The sequence below is a fragment of the Chanos chanos genome, chromosome 13, assembly GCF_902362185.1.
Source record: "Chanos chanos chromosome 13, fChaCha1.1, whole genome shotgun sequence".
Taxonomy (NCBI): Eukaryota; Metazoa; Chordata; class Actinopteri; order Gonorynchiformes; family Chanidae; genus Chanos; species Chanos chanos.
The window spans coordinates 13,506,352-13,530,598 of record NC_044507.1 but is presented as its reverse complement, the minus strand read 5'-3'; the positions used below and the strand labels follow the sequence as shown (position 1 = coordinate 13,530,598).

General features: G+C 40.1%; 1 protein-coding gene across 6 annotated transcripts; it reads left to right on the top strand.

The window, feature by feature from the left end:
• The first annotated feature begins 613 nt into the window (after positions 1–613).
• tom1l2a (target of myb1 like 2 membrane trafficking protein a) lies at positions 614–20,930 on the top strand. Of its 6 annotated transcripts, none has more exons than XM_030790833.1 (16): positions 614–665; positions 6,721–6,805; positions 8,678–8,756; positions 9,099–9,248; positions 9,865–9,999; positions 10,940–11,056; positions 11,790–11,923; positions 12,513–12,555; positions 13,634–13,727; positions 13,824–13,856; positions 14,083–14,200; positions 14,303–14,380; positions 15,721–15,805; positions 18,287–18,346; positions 19,070–19,106; positions 19,674–20,930. In XM_030790833.1, the coding sequence occupies exons 1-16, from the start codon at positions 614–616 to the stop codon at positions 19,820–19,822; spliced, it is 1,449 nt and encodes a 482-aa protein (XP_030646693.1). In that variant the 3' UTR covers positions 19,823–20,930. The 6 variants fall into 6 exon arrangements, with proteins under 6 accessions (XP_030646693.1, XP_030646692.1, XP_030646690.1 ...); XM_030790832.1 differs by lacking the exon at positions 15,721–15,805 and adding an exon at positions 10,459–10,620 and having other exon boundaries at positions 14,303–14,378; XM_030790830.1 differs by lacking the exon at positions 15,721–15,805 and adding an exon at positions 10,459–10,620 and having other exon boundaries at positions 13,634–13,856; positions 14,303–14,378.
• The last annotated feature ends 3,317 nt before the right edge of the window (positions 20,931–24,247 follow it).

Here is a 24,247-nt window from a genome sequence, read left to right as displayed (position 1 = left end):
TAGATTAATTAGTATCGCTTATCTAGTATCTTAGAGTATCCTTTCAATAAATGTTATACCCTATCAAAAAGAGTAAAAAATACCTTCTGAAAACTAGAAAACAGCAAGCGATGAGGAGGGTGGCTTCATATGGACGCGCTCACTGTTGCTTAGCAACTTGGTCGACCCATTTTTTAGGTTACGTTCTACTGACAAGGAAGTGTGTGTGTGTGTGTGTGTGAGAGAGAGAGAGAGAGAGAGGGAGAGAGAGGATGAAAATAAAGAAGACGTTTGTTCATCTAAATTCTGAAAATTAAAAATTAAATACATCAAATTACCCTGAAAACTGCGAGACTGGGAGAATTTGCGAGTGTTACTCTGAGATGTCACTGGAACTCCTCAGTAATGAACAGACTATTACTTTCAGAACAGACTTTAACACAGCTTTTAACTGTATGCTCTCTGCTGATCATTTGAGAAACACACCTCCTCACTTTAGTCAGATCTGATGGACACGAACGACTTCAAACCCATGAAGAAATCCTATTTGTAGCGTCCAATCAAATAGTTTCATGGGTGGGGCTTCTGTGTACAGCCTCTTCCAGCTTCTCTTTGCGAATTGTTTATTGTCAAGATGGAGTTCTTACTGGGGAATCCGTATAGCACTCCTGTTGGACAGTGCATTGGTGAGTTGAAAGACAGTGTCAACTTTTTCCTCTCTAAAATATATCATATTTATACATGACGAGCAATACTCTTTGCGTATTGTATTATTCTTTGAGCTCACGACACCGAAATTAGCATACTGCCGGTTAGCATCCATCAGCAGCCAGTCCGTTCGCTAGTTAGCTGGCTAAGTTAGCAAGGTATTTGGTGTGAAAAGTAAGAATGCATAGATGGTTAGTTATTGGTATTGGGGTAACGTCCACGAAATAAACAAACCATTTTGCTATTGCACTCAGTGATTTTGAGTCCTTAAAAGTCAAACTGACTGCAAGTTAGGTTGCTAATCACTGTACCTCACAGCACCAATCCACCAACTCGTTAAGTGAACATGAATGTTATTTTCTATGCCACTTCATGTAGAATATGGACTAAGCTGTATGCTGTTAAATGTAATCACCCTAATAGAACAGGTTGTTACAGTAGTCATTCTCTGATAACATGGGCAAGTAATATCCTTCCTCTAATGTTAACAAGCGTAAGTGAGGCGATGTATAACAGTCGTGGTGGGTCACTTCAGTAATGTTGTGATCATTTAATGTAGCCGATAGCTTTTTTTTTAAGAGCCGCAGTTACCATTGTCAAAGGTTACATGCGTACTTAAGTAGCGTCTTTGGAAAGTGATAATGTTGCGCTATTTTTCCGTCATGAGTCATTGGGTGGGCCTAAGGCAAGAACATTAAGTAGGTAGTTTTTGAATCTAGATACAGTATCGGATTCTAGAATCCAGTTTGAATTCCTACGGAATGATCATACGTAGTTATTCATTAAATTTATTCAGTAGCACAAAATCCACCGTGGTTTGGTCTCAGTTTTAAACAGGCTTCACATTAAAGGAGTATTCCTGTTTTTTTTGTTTTTTTTTTTTAGAAAGTTCCTCCTATGATTCATTGAAACAACAGTTAAGGAATTGCATCGGCTCTATTTCTAAATCAGCAGATCTATGTCAGAAGACTGAATTTCAGTCTCTTGGGCTTGGCCTGTCATAAGTAGATGAGAAATATCCTCCCCCTTTCTTTGGCTGAGGCTGTTGCTTCCTTCTTCCGCTCCTTGCAAAAAACATGTCATTTTCTGTTTTATATACCACTTTGTGTATAGAGAATGCTCAGAGCTGTGGTTATAGTTCAGGTATGTATGGCTGTTCCATTATATTCCAGCAAAGGAAGAGGAGAATTGGCCCCAAATATCCCTTATTTCTATTCAAAACACCCAGACAGTCTCAGATCTCCCTTATCTCCTTGGATCAGTATTGGCTCTGTACTGTACACAAAAAACAGTGCTGGAAAGTCTGGTTGTTGACTTCTGTAAAAAGCTTAACATTTTCACTGCAAATGTCTTTCATTCAGATGTCTATTGGAAATTTGTCACATTTATTATAGGTCTTGTCTTAATGCAGCAGTGGAAATGAAGACAGTATTTCACTGTATTGCTGTTTCATTGGAAGCTTATGTGATAAATTGCACCTGTTGTGATTGGTCTGTAAGTGTAGTGATACTGGTATCAGGATTGGCAGTTGCCCACAGATAAAGGCTGCCATGTGTACTGGAGTGTGATTGGCCTATATTTTGCGCTGAAAGAATATAACTCATAATTACTGTTGTTCTGAATAATGCCATATGTTCAAAGCATCAACATCAGCTTAGTGGTATAGCTGTAGAACCATAAATCCTTTAGTGGAGTATAACCGCTGAAGTACATATGAGTTCTACTCTCTTGTAACATAGTTGTCTTTTTGACTCAGTGCCTTGCGCAAGTGTTTGCCTGTATTATTACTTCTCCACTAATTTGAACATTGAAACATTGAACCGCTTCTACTCAAAGTCGATTGTGAAACTAAATGTAAAGCTGCAACAATGATTCCTTTCATGAGCTATAGGTTGTTGACCTCACCATTATGATAACTGTTCCTTGGTCACACCACTGGAATTGTTGATGGGTTTCAAACGACTGTGGAGGTTATCAGATTGTCCAGTAGAAAGAATGTCAAACACATACCCTCATGTTACCTTGACCTCTCTGTCCCTTGTCATTTTGCCAAAACAGTAAGTCATTGTCTAGAGACATAAAACTGAGTTTGAATTGTTATTCTATGAAGCCAAAGTTTTCCAGGCGCTGTATTAAATACTCTGTAAGCTTGACTTGGACATAGACTTTAAAGCTGCCAAGCAAATGTCAAATGAGGATAACCATTCATGATGTTCCCAATCCTGGTCATGCTATGTCTGTTGGCAATGTTTTTATTGCTGAGTATTGTTATGGCATATTATGTGTTATATTTGGCTGGTTTGCTATTATATTTATTATATAATAATAATACATTATATTGCGTGTACTTTACATTTATTTATTCATGCTGCCTGTGCTTGAATGAATATAGATTTGAGAGGGCAAACACACAACAGTCTGTTTCTCTGTGCAACTGAGCCATGGCAGTGCAGTGTGAGGAATGAGGGGGGTGAATTTCATTATTGCCTCATGGTATTTTTTGAAATTTTGTCAATATTGCTGAGGTTCTTGCTCAGGGTCTTTGCACCGGATGTTGCAACGTAGGGATGGAAGACCACACCAGATCAGACAGGCCAGAAGCAGGCCAACACACAACTCCAGCAGCATTGCAGCGTATGAAGTTTTTTTACTGGGCATTTCGTTGACCAAAGACTTACTATAATTAGTGAGCTGTAAATAGTGTAACTGGTAGCTTTTCTAGGCTTGGTTTAAAGGAACCACAAGTTCTCAAAAAATTACACTCAGTCAGTGGAAACCCAATTGATTCCCATATTAGCAGATATTGGTTCAGTGCTAATGTAATAGCCTCTGGAGGGAAACCAAGACCAAAGCAGATGGCCTTGTCAATAGGGCAAAAAGTAGCGTGCATTCGTTTAGTGGGTGGAATTAATAAAATGAAATAGTGATCTCACCATTCATTGTGAGAAATAGCCAGTGTAGCAGTGTGGCATGTAGCATTTTATTTTGGCAAATAGTTTTTCTAGCTGTGCTGCAGCAGAGTACACCCTCCCTGCTGACACAGTTTCACTGCTGTGTTTTTCACTGATGCAAGACAGCAATATTCCTGTACCTCACCTCAGCCATCTAACTTTCATTTTTAAGTAGGTCTATCAGTTTAATTTCCTGTAGAATGATGCTGTTGCGACCTGCTAAGATGAATACCTGCTTTGGCAGTCTCTTAATTGACTGGCTGGTTATTGCATTCTTATTAAGGTGATTCAGAAGAACAAAATGAATTGACTGGTCTCTGGGTTTCAGTTTTCGAAACATACTTCGCTCTGAAGTTGGATTATTTTGGCAAGAAGTTTTCCTGGCTCCAAGACAGCAGAATGTAGTCTACCAAATGCTGAGACTTTTTTCTCATCAGCTTTTCACTAGCTGCCTGACAGTAGTCCTAGTCTCCTTCATTTTCTTTCACATTGTTTTCTTCTCTGTCACAGTGTCACCAGTAGCATTCTCCTGTTTGTCTGTCTGTCATCTTCTTGTCTCCCACGGCTCACTATTTAAAACTGTTAAAGTCTGTTTCTTTTTGCAGTGAGCCCACTTTAGTTCCATTATCCGGATTATGGCTTTTTTTTTTTTCCTTATGGGGATTAAGAGCTCATTCAGGTCTCTGGTGTGTCCACTCCTCCCTGGCAGCCCCGTCACTGGGGACAGAGAGATGGGTCTTACTCAGTCCGTCGGTTCGGACTGGGACTGGGTGACTGAGGCTGCTGATGTGTACCGTAGTGCCGCGTTGGCAGAGGATGGTACATCCTGCCGCTCACACCCACGTGACTGTGCTGGTTTCCAGCTCACAGCACTGTGTGGCCCTACTAAGTGCGCAGTCTTTTCCGCTCTGAGTTTTCCTGAGCCATGTGTGTCCATATCCTCATGGAGCTATGGATGTACACACTAGACTCTCTCTCTCTCTCTCTCTCTCTCTCTCTCTCTCTCTGTGTTTACCTTCAAATCCACTTGACGAGATTATTGGGGATATCCCAGTGGAAGTAGCTGGTGAAGTCTTAAGACTTAAAGTACTACATTCCTGAGCCTCTGTTTTTGTTTATTTTTGTGTTTCTTTATTTTACCTTTTGGCATTCTTTGTTTTTGGAAAGTAAAAGGAGCAAAAAAGGATGATGAGAACATGGGCAAACATCTGCATGTGAGCTCATTTTGTGGACATTGCACTTTTCATCCTCTCCATTTTCATTCAATTTTTGTTAAACTTTTTTAACTCTATGTATATAGAGTCAGAACTTAAACTAGAGATGGTTTCAAAGCAAGGACATATTTAATTGCTCTGTGTTCAGGACAGTAAAAGGCACTAAAAAAGCTAATGGAAGTATACAGGGCGGAGAGAACAGGAGTCGCCAGGGCAGTTCGGAGCTTTGCTTGAGAGCGAACTGAGGCTGTTGCCATAGCGTCAGCTGAACGAGACAACAGCAACAGGCCGCCAGGCCATATCTCCTCTTTGGCCGGTTTGGTTTGACAGTTTGATTCAAAAGGAAAGGCAGGGCATGAATACAGCATGGACTGGATCTCTCTAATGCTGTCCAATCCAATGAACAAAGCTTCAGGCCAAGCTTGAAAGCCAGTTTTGTGCAGCAACCCACGCTGGCTGGAAGGAAGAAAGTTTCCTGACCCTGCCTATCCAAATGGCTGTACGTGTGATTGATGGATACGGCTGCCTGAAAATTAAGGTGCTTACTCATGACTGTCAGCTTATGCTAATCGTTAGGAATATTGATCTGACTCTTGCCAAAGTGCTGAAGAGATGGCAGTGACAGGGTATGTCTTCAACACCATTGCAAAGCCCCTTTGGAACCAGGCCTAGTTTAGCACAGTAGTGTCGGTTTGGACTGTTCGTAAATTTTTTCGAGTGTTGCACACAGGAGGAGAAAAAGAAAAATCATAAAACATAGGAGTTTTTAGTTTTTTCCAATATCTAATCAGTAGAAGAACATTGTGTTTCAAATAAACTGCTCGCCCATCCGCTCAGACTATGACGCTTGTGCCTCGTGTGGAGAGACCCAGTGAATTGTGTCCTAAGCTTTGAGCTCCATAGGACATGTTGTTGTATCATAGTGCAGTCAGGGGGTCAGGTTATGGCGACGTGCAATCACTAGTCTACTGAGTGACTCAGCAGGAAACCACAGAGGCTTTCGCAAACAAAATTAGGTGTAGACCACACTGTACTTTGCAAGGTGTAACAGTTTTTATTCAATTTTGGTTTTTTTCCCCCTTAATGAACATGGTTATTAACTAAACATGCCCTTTTGAAAAAATGGTAATATAAGACAGATTTCATCAGTCAAATGACCATGGGAAGTGGAGTAGTACAAAAAAAAAAGGAAATTTCGTACTTTTTAGGTGTATTATTTCCACTTTCTTAAAAATAAGAATTCTATTCCCAACAATATCCTGTCAGTGTTGAGTGAAAGTTCCATCTGATGTCATTCAGCTTTGCTTAGTCGCCTTGTTGTGACAGTGTTGTGTAAGTAATGAAAAGAGTGTCTGCAGAGCCCTTAATTGGACAGAACTGGTGACTTAAGGACAAGCTGTGTTGCAGTTAGATTGTAATGTTGCTGAAGCTTAAGTGAAGAGGAACATTGACACAGTGTGTCAAACCTTAATCATGCTGTGCTCCATTTCTAATCTAGCCTGAAGGATTTTGTCTCTTTGTATCATTTCCAAAGCAGTAAGTCTTCTTGAGTTCCAGTTCCAAATACATCTTACACAGTGCATCGCATCAGACACAACCATGATGTGGCTGATTTGTGCTGATAACGATAAAGTGATTAAATTTCTATGTATTTGTCTCATGCCCACCATACTAGCAGATTTTTGATTACAGCTCTGTCAGGCACTTACTGTGTCCACCAAAGCACAAATTTATTGGTAACACAACAATTCATGGAACTGTTAAGGTCATAAAGTGTTTGACAGAGCAGCTGTGTCCATGGTTTCTGCTTCAGTAAACACCCATGGCTGGTCGCTGATGGTTTTTTTTTTTTTTGTTATTCTTCACAGAAAAAGCCACAGATGGTTCCCTGCAAAATGAGGACTGGACGCTCAACATGGAGATCTGTGACATTATCAACGAGACAGAGGAAGGGTGAGCCACGCTGCTAGTGATGACTCAGACCGACTCAGACTCTTACACATTGAAATAACAAGCTTGTTCCCTCTCCGGACCAGCCAGCATACTGTCTGTGTTGTCTGTGTATAGGCAGTCATGCAGTAGGCTTTGCTGGCTTTAGTCCTCAGGTGTTTTTGTGAAGGGGTCGAGTTGATGTGTTTCTCTAGGGACTGCCACAGCGCAATGGTTCCTATAGCTCACATAATCAACCAGCCTTCCTCATTCTGACATTGTCTGTGCCACTTACACACACACACACACACACAAACGCACAAATTCTCTTTCTCTGTCTTTGTCTCGCTTTTGCTTTTTTCCCTCTCTTTCTTTCATCTTACTCTCATGCACACAAAGACAAACACACACACACACACACACACACACACACTCTTTCTTCTCATTCTCTCTATTTCTCTATCACACACACACACACAAAAACACACACACACACACGCACTGGCACCACTGCACTGTTAAGACAGACAGTCGTGCCTCTGTTCTGAATGTGAAACGCTGAACTGTCTCATGCTTCAGAGCGGAACGGGTTTGCTTGTTTCCAGGCCCTCTATTGTGTCTCAAGTTGTGGGAAAAGAATTTAAAAAATGTTCAGTTTCTAAGTCAGTTTGTAAAACTATATCCTCTGCGAAGCTATATGAAATGCAGTAGTATGGCGACTATAAAGTTTTGGTAGTATAACAACTGTCTTCTCAAGTGTAATTAGCTAAAAGTAAAAAATGTTATATCATCATTATTACACAATAGAACTTTTTTTTTTTTTCTTTTCAGGTTTCTTTATCAGGTTTATTTTCCACAAAAATAACCACAATGATTTTTTTCTTTTTTTGCATTTGAATGGTTCTCCTTTTTGCATCTGCCAATAGTGTATTACCTGACACATTGCCACTACTCATGTTCCTGTTCGTCATGTCTACCCCTCTCTCCGGATCAAGCTGCCCTCTGTCAGCTACCTTAGTTCACTCCTCAAAGCATGTTTGATTCATAACTCCACACCGAGGGAGCTATTCCTCCCAGACTGACTCCACAGATACTCAGCCATCACCGTAACCTGATTATTTCTCATATGCTGAGTGAAGTAGGGAAGGTGAAGAGGCTAGTGCTTCGGGACAAGCTTTGATCTCAGCACAGAGGATATAGATGCATTTCACATAACTGAGTGGCTTAAAAAGTTTTCAGCTCTGCTTTACAACTGGTTGTCAGGTCACAGCACTGGTGTGGTTCTTCTAGTTTGAAAGTCTTGTAAAAAAATTTCACTCTCTCTCTTTTTGCCTGGAAGGAGGCTATAGAATGACTGGTGTAAACTGATTGCTCACTTTTTGAAATGACCTCATAAATACTGAGGCTTTATTAGTGTTGATGTTCGAACAGTCAGCAATGATACAGCTTCGGTATAAAGTGTACGAAGATGAGTTGTTGCTTAGAAACCAAATGAAGTTTTTAATAAAAATTCTGGAGGAGTACTTGGAAGATGATCCTTTGCTCTCCCACCAGCAGTCAAACCACTGTATTTAAACACGGTTATTTTCAGTCTCTTTTTCTCGCTTTCAACATCCCTCCTCTTCGTCTGACCCAACTCTCCTCCACAAGTTCCTATCCCCCTCATCCCCTGTTTACCCAAAGCCTGTTCTTCCCAGCTCTTGATTCCAAACAAATGTGCCTAAATGTTTACATAACATCCACAACACCCTCTCATATTTTATTCATTAATTTTTTACAAATTTAATTCATTTATTTATTGGTTAATTCCCCAAGCATTATTGATTCATTGCGTTTAGTATACCTCTGAAATCTCCTCGGTCATTGTGTGTTTGTGGGTCTTTACTCTGTCCACAGGCCAAAAGATGCCATCAGAGCTGTGAAAAAGAGACTGAACGGGAACAGAAACTACCGGGAGGTGATGCTTGCTCTGACAGTGAGTAAACAGACAGCTGGACGTGATGGAATAAGATGGCCAGCTCATCAGAGAATACACGTAGTTTCAACTCAGTGGTGTACACACGCTTTTGTCCTAGTTAGCAGATCTGGATGTTTATGTAACTTTTGTTGGCTTTGTGTGAAGTGTGCCCGTAGGCTTTCCATTGACTGTTTTTATTTTTTTTAATAATGCGTCTTTGATATCTTTATTTGTTAGATAAAAGCCCTTGTCTTCTCTATCAGTGTTAAATATTTCAAGCTGTTATAAATTTTTGAACGTGGTTTTCTGACTGTGCAGTCGAATTTTTCTTTCTCAGTCGGGTTCTTTGTAATCCTCCAGGTGCTGGAGACCTGTGTGAAAAACTGTGGCCACCGTTTCCATGTCCTTGTTGCTAACCGGGACTTCATCGATGGTGTCTTGGTGAAAGTCATCTCTCCGAAAAATAACCCTCCGACCATAGTGCAGGACAAAGTGTTGGCATTGATACAGGTGAGCTTGGAGAAGAGCTGAGCATGAGAAACACAGTGGCACAGGTCCAGAGAGACTGGCATTTAAGTCAGTTTATCACTGCAGTAAAACCAGCGGAAGCACTACTGGAACAGCCATCTGCCCATGCTGGATTTTAAAAAGCTCATGGGAACCATATGTTCTCATAAGGTAATGAATTTCTGAAAACGCTGAGCTTCTCTAGACATTCGGCATGCCCTCACAAGGTGAACGCTTTGTAAACTGAAATACACCTGTTAGCATTTAAAACAAAAAAGCGCCAAAATGTTACTTGTTGAAGGTAAGGGTCAAGTCTATGAGTAAATGTGCACTCTGTTATTTGTTATTACCTGCTACACTTTTTATTGCAGGTATACTCTTTCTTTTATACTTTGAAGTTTATCAGTAGCTTTGTCAAAGTGTTTGGTTTGAACCATCTCATCTCAAACTGGCGCTTCATCTCCTCCCCCAATCACTAGGCATTACTCATTCTGTCACACCCCATTCAAGCATGACCGCAGTCATTTGTGCGTGTATGTGTGAAGTTGAGTAAGATGTCTCTCTTGGCTCTGTTTGTATGCGTGTGTGTGTGTGTGTGTGTTTGTGTGTTTGCCATCAGGCTTGGGCAGATGCTTTCAGGAGTAGCCCAGATCTGACTGGAGTCGTCCACATTTATGAAGAGTTGAAGAGGAAGGGCACTGAGTTCCCCATGGCAGACCTGGATGCCCTCTCACCAATTCATACTCCACAAAGGGTAAGATACTTCCATAAGTGCAATGTGCATGTGATCTTCATTTCATTAATACACAGTGGGACCAGACTTCTCGGCACAGATTAGACCACATCTAGGAGTTTTGTCTTTTTTTTTTTTTATGTATAGTTTTGTCATTTTTAATAGAGAGTGCCGGTTGTGTACCCAGCAGTGAACTTTAGTCTTCAGCTTAGACTGTTTAGGTCTCTAAGCCAGACTTGACATAGTTTTGGACTAAAACATGCCTTCAGTGGAGGATCTCCAATGTAAATTTTTTTCATGCTTTTTATTTTTTGTTTGAGTCAGTGTTTAATATGGGTCTGGGAATCCAAGTCCAAATGTTTAAATTAAAAAAAAAAAACTTGGTTATGAGGATAGTGGAAAAAGTGCCTACAGATCATATTTTGTCTTTTCATCTGCTGCATCTTTTGTAAGATAAACATCTGAAATTGTGTTTTATAGGGAACCCCTGAGGTGGATCCAGCCACACACAAATACAAAGTGTCTCCCCAGTCCAACGCTGCATCTCAGAATGCCTCTAAACCTGTTACTGCCACTGCCCAATCTTTCACCCCTCCTCAGGCCCCTGTCATGCAGGGCCCCATCACTGCCAACCCAGAGCAGGTGAGAAATGTCCTTCTTCCCTGCCAGACACATTTGTACAGAGTGTTCTCAGCAATGGCCAGGCAGCATACAAAGAACAGAGAAGTCCAATCACACTTACGCTGTCTGGAACATGTCATGTTCTGCAGCATGTCAGGATATTACTTGGATTTTTGAATTTTTAATCAGCATGAATTTGAATTTTTAATTAGTATTTGAACTTTACCCAGTCCTCAGGCTGGCCCTCTGGAATTCATTTAGTGCTTGTTCAATGTGCATATGTTGTGTTGTTTTGTGTGTGGATCTGATGGAATTGAATTCTGTCGATGTGTCCGTGCAGATTGCCAGACTGCGGAGTGAGCTAGACATTGTGCGTGGAAACAGTAAAGTGATGTCAGAGATGCTGACGGAGATGGTGCCTGGGCAAGAGGACGCCTCAGACCTTGAGTTACTGCAGGTGAATCAGAGACCTTACCTCACCCAGCACGCTGCATACAGGTCTTAGTCAGCAGCCTCCTAGTTTAAATCCACGCTGTTACGGTCAGTCTGTCGGCTCGCGTCGCTTCATTTTCAACTGAAAAATGTCTGTGTCTCAGAACTGTGGGCCCCACTACCACCACCAGGTGGAGTAGTAACACAGATTTTGAATGAGAGGATCAGAGGAAATGGACATACCGCGAGTTATGTCGCATACGGGGTTCTACACAACCAACTTTTGATCCTTCAGTAATCTGTTGGCACGCGGTTACTATAGTCATGTAGATATACAGTTATCATTATCTACTTTAATCTTTTCCCCTAATCATGCCATTCACTTGAGACTGGTACGAGATGTGTGTAAGACTAGATAGTCTGAATCTTAGCCAGTTTTCCTTATCTATCTTGGCTAGAGGTCTCTTTCCTTATGTTTTATTGTGACAGATATGGAGTGTGAATGGCAAAAAATACTACTGAATACTGACTGCATATATTTGAAAAACAATGCGAATTAATCTACTTTTTGTCTTGTATTTTTATTTGTACATTATGTAGAATGTACATTTATATGGTCAGGCAATGGCTAGACTCAGTAAATACATACAGAGAGTGTCTTGTGGACGAGAACAGAGAAAGGAGGGAGAGGGAGTGGACTGGAAAGCTGGCATAGGAGTGGATGATGTTAGATCATGGCTGTTGTGATTGATTGACAGGAGCTGAATAGGACATGCAGGGCCATGCAGCAGAGAATAGTGGAACTCATCTCTCGTGTGTCCAATGAAGAGGTCACTGAGGAATTGCTGCATGTCAACGATGACTTAAACAACATTTTCCTTCGATACGAGAGGTAAAGAGACACCTCAAAACGTGTATGTGCATGAACTCACACACGCTGTCAGCTCCTTTGTTATATCTAAACTGTCTTAGAGTGACCTTATCACTGAGATTTAAAATGCATGAGTTTAATGTCAGACCAATGGACCAAATCTTAATCAACCAAATTTACTAACCTCACTTCCATATGTTCACATTATCTGCATGTGTGAAACCAATGTCATGTCCAGTGATAGGTGCCTTATCACATAACTTGACCAGACCATGGACGTAACCGGTTTTGCACAAGATTAGCAAATTTACGTACACCAAAGACTTTTAGTTAGCCCAGGCTTTAATGGGAATTTATGGTGCAGGACTGAATATGAAAAGTTTCTGAAAACTGTCATTAAAAGTACCTTAAACTCCTACATTCTCCTACCGCAGAAAGTTTTCATGTAAATTTTAATAAGGGATGAAAGAGAGATATTCTGTAGCCCACGCAAGCCTTTCATCAGGAGATCTGAGAGGAAGAGAGGGAGGGAAGGAGAGAGAGTGAGAGAATAAATTTCAGTGTCGAGTATATGATGAAGACAGTATCTGGCTTCTCTGTACTTTTGCAGGTATGAGAGATACAGATTGGGCCGAGCAGCTCAGAACAATGGAGTGAGTTTCACTTTTTTTTCTTTTCTTTTTTTTTATTCTACAGTTGCTTCATGATTTCAGTTCTGTATAAACATGTGACTTTGTGTTATCTTTCTGTACATCACTCTTGTCTTGCGTAATACTTGTTGTGCTTTGCTCTTTGAATATCACTGTTCTTTCCTCATGTGAACGAAGAAAGACTTTCTTGCATCTCCTGCATGTTCGTATGAATAATATGAATGATTTTGTTTTGGTGTTTTTTTTTTTTTTTGTGGGATGGCTAGCTGAGAGAGGCAAGTATTCAAGAGATCCATCCTGTCAGTTTGGACAGAATCAGTGATTGATATGTTTAAACATGTCCCATTTCTTGCCCCACAGATATTTTCCTTTACTCTCCCTGCCCATATGACATGTTTAAACTTTAGACCCTCAAATAGCAGAACCTGAACATGTTGTGCTATACATATCCTGTTACACACGGCTGACATCTGTAAAGGCACACACACACATGCAGACACACACGTACACATATGCACACGATTTCCTGCACTGTGTTGACCCCTGCTTTGATTCTGATCTTATATCATTATAAACCACTCATAAATGTAGTCTCCTCCTCTCTTACTGATAACAGAGAGCAGTAGTTCAACAGTAGTTGTACCATCAGTAGATAAACCCTTGTCTTTTTCTTTCCCAGTTATGTACATGTCCATGTTTGTTTCCCCAAGCTTGGTAGTATTGTGCTCTGTGAAGCTTCTTCCCTTTGTAATGGTGTAGAAATTTGGAGCATACTGACCAAAATGAAAGTATATTTGAATAAGTATCTCCCCATGCTTTCTAAATGGACTGCATAACAGTGGGTGTTAAGTAGAGAAAATGTTTAGCTTGAGGTTTCCACATGCTGTACATTGCTGTTGCTTGTTTTTTAACAGTCTGTGACTGCTCTTGTGCTTATATCTGTTACTTATGCAACCATACTACATGTAGAATGAATATCATAGTAGCACAGACAGGTTTTATTGAAACACAGTTTGGGTTACTGCTTCACACTACAGGGTTTTCAGCATTGTGGTGTGTGTGTGTGTGTGTGTGTGTGCAGGTTCTTAACGAGGCCACAGAGGATAACCTGATTGATCTGGGCCCGGGCTCGCCCGCTGTAGTCAGTCCTCGTGTCAGCAGCGCTCCTACGTCCAGCACTCCTGCTGCTCCGACTGCTCCTGCTGCTCCGACTGCTCCTGCTGCTCCGACTGCTCCTGCTGCTCCTGCTGCTCCTGCTGCAGTCTCCACAGTCGCTTCCCTGTCCACTCAACTGGCTGGACTTGGTAAGACCAACAGAACACCTTCTACAAACAAATATAAAATCCAACATTACATCCTCCTCTACACTCTGGTAATACATTTTATTCTCACGTGAAGCATGGATTGTCATGTTATATTCATACACATGCATTCATAAAGCAGTTTGCTGTTACAAGCTGAATCTGTTGGATGTGCGGAAATGGGAAAGTTCTGAGTGACTTGATGTTTTTTGTCTCTCTCTCCTTCTAGATGTGGGTGTAGATAGTGTAAGTGGAACTCTTAGCTCTCTGCCTACTCACAACCCCCAGGATGATTTTGACATGTTCGCTCAGACCAGAACAAGCTCCCTGGCCGACCAGCGCAAAAAGTAGGAGTCTCACCCCAGCACTGCTACACTCACCACACCATAACTACTTCACTCCCATACGCCCGCATACTGTCTTTAAACGTTTCACTCTCTCTTCACCAGCGTGAAGTACGAGGACCCGCAAGCCCTCGGCGGCCTGGCTTCCGCCCTGGATGTCAGACAGCAGAACACATCCGGGGTGAGTTTTATCAAAGCATGCCCGAACATACAGCTCAGAACCTCTCCCCCCTGCCGTTGTCATCAGCAAGGACAAGAGGTGTTGGTGGTTTGCTGTTGAAAAGCTCTCTGTGACACTCTCTGTTTGATCTCTGCATATTCTGATCCTTAGTGTGGGTTTGACTGGTTCATGCTAAAGACATCTGACCCATGATTTGTCAGAGCGGTGGATCTGGCTCACAGATGTTAGCTTCACATGGCTGCGTATTACTAAAGACAGACCTGGCACACTGGCATGGCTGTAACACTCACATTATTGCACACTACCACCAATAGGGTCAAATGTAACTCTTCCCTGATCCTTTTTTTAGTGGTCAAAAGATGACTCAGAAAGGTATAGATTATGGTTTGCTATCATAGAAAAGGTGTCATATTAAAACTGAAACCATTCATTGTTCCTCATTCATATTGTTTTAGTATTTCTTTGTTGAACATACACCTGTTATTAAATCCCACATTTACTGGTGTTGTAATTTTGCACAGTGAATTTCACATGGTTCATTATGAAACACAGCCCACAGTGATTACCCAGAATAGTCCTTGTAAACTGATGCCAGAGAGGGGTAAAACTGCCAACAGTGTTTAGCCTAATTTGAACAACATTTAGACAGTTAAATATAGCTATAATTTGAGACTGCATTTTCTCAGTTCCCTCCTCAGATGACTGAATAAATGGATTGTTGAAACAGATATTGAATCAACACAGACAAAAAGTGAGAGTACTTTGGACCTGAAAGATATTTACAGATGTTGGGTTTTTAAATTGGACACTCCCCTGCATAATAATCTCAAGAAATTAGCTGCGTGTTTTTCAGAGATTAAAGAGAATATTTAAAGGAATGAATTGTTGAATCCAAACCGCCTGTGACATTTGCGCTAGACGGAAGCTAGATATTCTGAGAATCGACAAGTAGTTATGTAGAAATCTCCTGTAAACGCCAGAACATGCACAGACTGATTACAACCATTTGTTCATGCCAAGCTGCGCTCTACTGTGCGCTGTGTCGAAATCGCCTCTTCACTGCGACCCAGACGTGTTACCTCAGTACAAAGCTGGAGTCTAGCGATCAGCCCATGGGTCAAAGTTTATTTAGTCTTTGAATTTATCCGTCCTAACTTGACTTTTGTTTGATCAAACTGGCATCTGTTGTTTTCTTTATTTACTTTTTTTTCCTCTTTGTTTGTAACACCCACTCCCCCCCCCTCCCAAAAAAAAATAAGGTAAAACTACTGGTTGCATTTCACGTCTTTTTTGTTTCTCTTGGTTGTTGGGGAGGAAATTTCTGCCACACTTGTGTAAGGTGTTTTCTGTCGTTGATTCAGCTGAGGGTAAAAGGTGAGAACGCAGAGTTGGAGCCCATAGACAGCTGGCTCATTACCCAAGGAATGGTGAGGATTTCACCAAAATCACTATCCCTCCATGTTACCCTCACCACCCTAACCCCTGACCCTTGACCTGTGTTCCTTTTGATTCCTGTCCCCATCATCACTGCTAAAATTGCTCCATACAGTAAAAGGGAGAGCTGGTCTCATGAATTGAATCTGAATTTCTACTGTTTTGTATGACAGAACAAAAAAGATGTATTACGATATTTTGGATACTGTGGCATTTTTGGGACATTCTTTTGATAATTATTAATGATTCGGGTGTTAGAAATGGCTTCTAGGTGATTTAAAGATTCAAGAAGAGATATTTTCCTTGTGTAGCGCAAGTGTTAACTGTAGTATCGTTATCAATGAAAGATTCTGTCTTTGTGTTTGCCTTCTCAAATGCTTTTCCTCATGAGAACATTTTATATCACACAAGATTCACATAACCGTTTTGAAAAAACGCACCCCATTTTGGGAAAGCATACACTAGGGTAAGGAGGAGTGCACTGTGCTCTTTGATATGGTCCACATAAGTTCTGTAGTAAGGACTGCGGTAAACGGTTTCATTTTGACCTTCTCTTTGCTCTATCCCTTTTACTGTTGGTGAATCCATCGTCCCATCTCCACTACATTTGTTCACTGGCAGATTGAAAAGACCTGCTTGGACAGGTGTGGAGTTACAACATTTATAGATGAGTCTAGACCACTAACACAGGGGTTAACACCAGAGCAACCTGCAGCCTGGGGCCCTGGAGGCTGGAAGAACTTGTAGATGTTCAGTTAATAACAGCTGTTCTGTTCCCCCACTGCAGAGCCTCTCACAGCCTAGGATATTGGTCTCTCATTCTGGTAACCTCACAGGTCCTAAACCTAACAGTCTGTTGTTACACTATACATGACCATCCTAAAACCATTATTTAGTAGATTCCACCAAACCTGTCTCTCATTATAAACAGTTAACAAGACAGTGTACCTTTCACATAGATAATCCGCATTAAAATGACTAGAGAATTAGTCCCTTTATAACACTGCTAATTCAGTGTGTTATTAGTGTATTAACAGACTAATCTTTTTTTCTCATTACATGGCATTTTTACTTTACTTGGTCCTCAGTAATGTGATTTGCTGTTTTTTTTTAATGTACAATCTACAAAAGATGTGAACTGTCTTTCTATCTTTCGAACTTTTAAGTGCTGTGCAGAGTTTGAATTAGGTAAGAAAATGCTTAGCTATGGCAGAATCACTTTCTGTCAGTGTACGTGCAAATGCATTTGGTTATAAATATGGCATTGGATTCTAGTTTCGGTCTGATAAAATTGTTTCTAAAAAAATCTCAGAGAGATTTTGTAGGTTTGCTAATTATGTAGTTGTGCTGTAGTTCACACACTATATTTATTCATTTATTTTTACAAAACTTTTTTCTCAAATAATCTCGAAATTTAGATACAGTGCGTCACAAAAACATGAGAGACTTATTTTGAAAAGAAGGGCTGCTGTAACAAACAATGAAACACATTTTATCTCATGACTGCACTAGTAGTACATTAAGTACATATGTCTGTTTATGAATCTCAATAATGTTGTACAAGCACATGATTTAGATATATATAACGAAATGAGGAAACAGGGGGCACATTACAACCCGTTGACAGCTGCCAGCCGTTATCTCCAAGTGTTTATCAGCGAGTTTGTGCTCTCTTTTGATAATCATTACACACTGGTTAGACACCAGGACTATTCTCCATTCCTCTGTCTCTTTTACATTTTTAAATGTATGTCGTGCCTTTGATATTATTAGGATTTCTCAGACAACTCCACTGAGAAATTTAAATAGCTTGGTCTCAACTTTATTACAAGTTTGTGCCCCAATGGGCACTTAACAGTGACACAATCCAGCATGTTTCTAAAAAGAGCTGATTTCATAGGCATGGCACGCTTAAATATTACACAAAGTGGCTGAACTGAGCTTTGGTGGAAACAAACGGTGCTTACGTTTCAGAGAAACCTGTTACCAAGCGCTGTCCTAATAGAAGGCTCTAGCTTAATGTTTGAATTCAAATCCAAAAGCACACTTTTCATGGCCACATTGTTTTTTTTTGTTTTGTTTTTTTCCCCCCCGACTGTTAGAATCACACAGTCTGTCCTCTCTGATCATGAGACGCACGTCCTGTCAGACGTTTCCCTTCCATGTCTCACAGCTACCGCATGTCACGCAGCAACATCCATGCTCTGTGTGCACTCAGTGTGTATGTAGTGTGTATGTGCCCTTCTCTTCCTTTGGTCTTTGGCTTGGTTTGACTTTTTAATTGCATTTTTACCTCTCAGACTCTTAAGTAATTTTTCTTGTTTATTTTTTTTTTCTTCTTTTGGTTTTCTTGTGGATGTTTTCTGTTTTATGTGTGTGTGTGTGTTTTTTTTTGGGGGGGGTGGGTTGTTTATATTTTGTGGCTTATTTTCGGGGGGGGGGGCCTTTGGTTTGTCCATGGCTTTGCTCCATAGATTCCCGTCTCGCAGTCCTCTGTCATGGATGACATTGAGGAGTGGCTCTGTGCTGATGTGGTGAGACTTCTTTACTTTGATCTTCATTCTCCCTTTTTTTTTGTGTTCTCATCGGGCCCACTACACCCATTTTTCATGTAAGCAGTTAAACACCATAGGTTTCTTTTAATTCATTTTCTTTTCATTTAGAGCCTTAATCTATCATTTTCCATTAGTGACATCTCTAACAGTAAAGCGTGTGGTATGACTCTCATACGACTACCATGACTAACAGTCATTTTAAGTGGAGCTTATGTAAGTTGGTGTGTAAGCCTTGCAGTATATTTGACAATAGGTAGGTCCACAGATGTAAATGCTAAATGTCCCAGTTCGTTCAGAAATGAAAAGTACATTAAACAAAAAAATCGATGGACAGTTTGACTGGCGTACTCATGTTTCAAGTGGAGTGGTGGTGAATGCATTTATATTTGACATGATGTCAACTTGTTGAACTGGTAATGGTGCTGCTTTGACAGTAGTGGTTGCCTTAAACAAACAGTATATTGAGTCCTGTGCTGGCAGTGTGCTTGTGACCCTGAATGACATGCATGCATGCCACGTTGTGTAATGGTCAGTGAGTGACCGTCTAGAGGAAAGGTACGTTTCTCTGATAAAAATGCATTACTGTGTACAGCATGCAATCAGTGTTTGAGAACAGATCCAAGATGTTTTCAGATGAATTGTTCAAATGAAACTTGAACTAACTGGTTGATTGTTTGTTTTTGTTCCCTTTTTTCTGAACAGAAAGGTGATGAGGCAGAAGAAGGCGTGACAAGTGAAGGTACTGTACTGAAGAGGAACTTAAAAGACTATTTAAAGTTGACTGAGAAGATCCGATGATCGCATGATTCACTGTGGGATTAGACAGTTAAAGAGTCTCAATGCCTGCAGTACCTCTACTTAATTTAACTTGTCGGGGTCCTGATGAGCTGGTGTGATAGATCACAGCTAGAAAACAGCACAGTTCTACCTTAGTAGTACTATCCTAGCATGTATTAATTTATTTACAAGTCATTGTACTTCAGTTCATCAATGATTTGTATCAATGGAGTAACTTCACTGAGTGTAATGGGGTGGTATTCCCAGAGATCATTGATTGTACAAACACAGCCTTTTTCATTACAGTACCACTGATGGGATATATGAACCACTCAAGATTCATTATGAAATTTGTATCAATACATGAGTGAATGTGCCATAACATCTCATAGTTTACAATTCAAGGTCATGCAGGGGTCAAAGTCAGATACATTTAAGAGATGAAACAGCTTTCTAGTCCCTAGGGAAACTGGAACTTCCTATAACTCCCTGTAACTTACTTATCTTCTCTTTCTTGTCTGTTGCCCAGAATTTGACAAGTTCTTAGAAGAAAGGGCCAAAGCCGCAGACACAGCACTACCATCGCCCCCTAGTGGAGACCCCGGCCCACCTGTGAGTTCCTCTGGCAGCAGCCGCAAGAAAGCGGAGCGGACGGAGGACGCCCTGTTTGCCTTGTAGATGGCTGACCGGAGAAAAAAAAAAAAAAGCTCTCTTCTCTGGAAGCCTCCCCTCTCGCCATAACCAGCTCCATTCCAGCGCTGCAGCAGTGTAGAGAACTAGCATCTCTCGTCATTGCCCCTTCTTACCAACATCCAGACGCTTGCTGCCTGCGCCACAACTCTGCAATTCTATCGACGTGTTTGATGCATCAAAGATATCGTCATAGTCTTGCGTCCCGTTTCACTCCCCTGACTGTGGGGAGCTTAGCCTGACACTGTGAGACAGGGCGTGTGGTTAAGGTCTACTTCTGACTTTATCTGTAGCTGGATTGAATAGGGGGCATGCCGTAAATGGTTTCCAATAGAAAATGCAATTAACAGAAAGTCGATTATGTTTTTAATGAGATCATTTAAAGGTTTCTTTGATTTTTTTTGTGAGGCATTCCATTTTCTATTAATTTATTCCTAATTTTCAACATTTTACTAAGAATATGGTATCTTATGAATATATGGTGATTTCTTTTTTTTCACATTTTTTCCTTAGATCTCCAAAATGTAAATATCGTTAACAAAAGAAAAAAAAAAAACCCTGCCATTCCATCAGTTTGGTTGTATAAATTCTAAATCGCTCCTGTTGAAAAATAAAGTGTAGTTCTGTGCCATTCTTTCCAATGAGACTGAGGTCACCAGAAATCAAGGCTGTATTACTCACCTCTCCTGCTCTCAGGCTGCACAGAGAGATGAGCCAGACCCGTGCGTATCTGATGAGCAGGGCAAAGTTTGAAAAGGGAAAGCCAATACATTTAATTATTTTATCCTTACCTATACCTTGTCTGACACTGAGGGCCACCTGTCCATTCTCCCTGTGTGTTTGCGTGCATGGCTGTTCGACTGTAAGTGTGGAGGGGGGGGGATATGGCTGCTTAGTCATAATTGCCACTCGCGTATACTGACCAAAGGTAGTTTAGATGACCTTTCTTGCAGATGCTTTTTCCCCCAAAATGGAGTGAGTTTTTAATGCTCTCTCTTTTCCAAAGAGTCAAATGTAAGCACTTCTATGTCTTCAAGTTAAGAGTAAATTTTTCAGATATATGTTGTCCAGAGAAGATTAACTGCTTTAAGACACATGCTTTCTCCTTCCCTTTCAGTCTAAATGAAATATATATATATATATATACACACACACACACACACATTGGATAAGTGTAGCTCCCTATGCGTATGATAAAGGACCTTCTCTGTTGCTGACAAGGGGTCATTGGCTTTCTACTTACTGCACCTTAATCTCTGATATCTCCTGATATTCCAGCCCTGTCCTCTATCTGCAAAAGCACATTTGCTGGAAATGTAGTGAGTTTGAAACATGACAATATACAATGACTTAAATAACTAATCAAGCACTGAAAAAAAGCCAATTAATTAAGTTTGTGTTGTGTTGTGCTCGACAGTTGTTATACAAAAAAAAGAAAAAGAAAAAGAGATGTTGTTTCTTGGTTATTGTAAAATATGTATTCATGTATGTACGTAAATATATGTATATATGTCAGAAATATGTGTATGATACCTGAAAGCTGAAGAGTTCATCTTAACTGTAGCTAAAGATGTTAATGACAAAGTCCTTGTCACTTATTTATCCTTCAGTCCTAAGGTTCCATTTCGGAGGTGAACCATGCAAAATAAACAAACAAAAAAAAATTAAACTAGGGAAAATGACCCTGTGCCTGTGTGCAGCCATTCCATGCAGAAAGCAATGCAGAAATGACAAACTCCAGAGTGTTTGTAGCTGTAAAAAATACTGCACTTCACTGTTTATAAAGTAATATGATTTGCTAGGCAAGTTATTAAAGAGGTGTGCATAAAAAGAAATCTGCATCATATTGGAGATTTGAGAGAATATATGTAACTCCTAACTCAGATTTTCCTGCTAACATTACTTAACCAGTACATCAGAGAAGATTTCTTCAACTGGTCAAAAACAGCATCATGTCCTCATTTACTTTGAGCATTACTTAGGCGTTTAATCCTCCTCTTAATCAGTTATAATATCGTAAATTTAACAAATGTTAAATCTTAAATGAGATAATTGTAAATCCTTTAAGTAAGCACCCTGTTGTACTCTATGAAGAGAAATGCTTTCAACCACAGTGGCAATCATTATTTGTAATACTTGGCTTATGAATGTTACCAGTTGACATTAAAAAGTCTTTAACAGTTTTATTTGTCTAAAGAATAAATGTTTTAATGTATTTTAGAATACTGAAAAAGAATAAATTTACTATTGTGCGATTTAATATTGTTTAATATTCGTCTTGTTTTATTAAAATGATTATACTTTCATATGGCTAAGCTCTGTCCATTATTGTTGATATCAAGACACATTTGCTGTTTTTCTGCTCCATTTTGATTTTTTTTTTTGGGAAGAATATGATTTCTGGGCAGTCATTGTATAATGCAAACTTTGAAGTCATTCTATACATGTGAGTGTGTTTGTAACTAATTTAGCTTACACTTACACTGCAAAGACCTTCCTTTCCAAGATCTCTGTTAGTATGAGGGGAGAAATTAAAAAAAAAAAAAAAGAGAGTTAATTGAGCTCATGCATTCAGAATACGTAAAGGGGTTCAGAAGTGTTGTTTTGACATTTGATCCCGCACAGACTTGGTTATTTGAGAGCTTCATCTATTCACATATCTGAGAGGAAGTCTACATGAATGCATTAACCAGTCGTGTAATGCATTAACCAAGACCCTCTTTAAGCTCTGTGCTGTTTCAGTTCTTCACATGTTAAGCCCCAATAAAACACAAGCAATTTGCCCATTGCAAGGTTCTCTGTGTGGGTGTGTGGGTGTGTGTGTGTGTATGTGTGGAGGCCTGGATTTTTAACATGGCAGATGAAAACTTGCATACTTAAAATCATGCTGTTAACCATGTCACCTGTATCACTGGCCCTTATTGAAGTATACTGATCAGTATTGTTTTTCTGGAGATCCATCTGTTCATCTAAATTGAAATCTAAAAGACAGTCTGGAACAAAAACATGGTTTATGTAACACTGCCTGAGATCCATTTTTTTCTGGCTGTACTGTTTATTTTGAAACACCCACTGTAAGACAATGCCACACAGGACAAACAAAAGCAGCCGTGTCAACAGCCCACAACATTTCACCAGCAATGCCGCTGTTCAGCTTCAGTTTGCTGTGTTACTTTAGGCCATTGACCTACTTCACCCCACCTCAGTTGTCTTTTGTTTGCATACTTTGATGTATGTCTGTCAGTATTAACACATCAGTTCAACATGTTAGAAAATATGTCTGTTAAGATCTGCTGTAGTTTTGGGATTCTAAAAAGGATTTACATAACTAATCATATGACTAGAGTCATATTAACCACATTTTAAATGAACACGTTACTCTCTTAATGCTTAATTTGCGACAATAACAATGGTCCAGGAGTATCAAAACATGTTTTTTGTTAGGATTTAACAAATAATTTGTGCAGTTTGTGTCTCTGTTTTAAGTTCTGTCTGCACATCCATTTTCAGGCTCCTTTAAATCCGAATCCCCCGCTACAAATATCTCGCCTTATTATTTCAGGAGAAATACATGATGTAATCACGGGAGCCACATTTGTGATGTCATATCACCCCACTCTGTTTCTAAGATACCATTGGTCCATTTCTCTGGTTCTACAGGCGGAGTCACCTTTGCAGGTCAGGCAAACATGAATTTCTATGACCCGCCCCCGAACGTCTTTGATTGGTTTCTCAAGACAAGCCCGCACTCGAGAAGAGCAAGAACGTGCTGTAGGCTTCTAAACAATAATCTGTGTAAAAAAAAAAAATTGTAAACAAGTGCCTCTGCGCCATAGAACCTTGCAATTTTCAGTGCATTCAGATATAAATACTGTAGTTATAATATACAAAAAAGAAAAAAAAAATCCAAAGAAACTGAATGGGAATTACTTAAATATATATCCATACAAGAATAACCAGCCATTTGAGGCATAATAACAAGAAATTAAATGCTTTTAAGGCATAGCAGAAGCGATAAAATCAGAGTAGACTAGAATACAACAGAATAGATTAGTACACTCGCCCCTAGACTCTGGTATCTCAACAATTTTAACATAATCGCATTTATTTGATTTTACCTCGCATCTAACTTTTTGCTCAATAACGATATGTACATAATACTGGGTAGCTTAATTAAAAATTCATATTTTGCCACATGTAGATAACATAAAGTGGTAAATGTAACACAATTTACCAACTACGAGAGCTACTTTCATTCTGTTAAAAAACAGACCACTTGAACACGCTCGCGTTTGCCAACCCATACTCTCCCCGATTGGTTGCAAAAAGCGTCAATCATTTGCATCACTTTGAGGTTTGCCTTGCGCACTCCGTTAGCATGCTAGTGCACTAACCAAACTCTGTTTAGACAAG

Bases quoted from the DNA above. Each gene is read 5' to 3' on its own strand.
- tom1l2a (XM_030790830.1), top strand. From the start codon at position 614: ATGGAGTTCTTACTGGGGAATCCGTATAGCACTCCTGTTGGACAGTGC. The intron at 11,924-12,512 runs GTAAAGAGACAC...GTACTTTTGCAG, and splicing joins ATTTTCCTTCGATACGAGAG to GTATGAGAGATACAGATTGG. The intron at 14,201-14,302 runs GTAGGAGTCTCA...TCTCTTCACCAG, and splicing joins CTGGCCGACCAGCGCAAAAA to CGTGAAGTACGAGGACCCGC.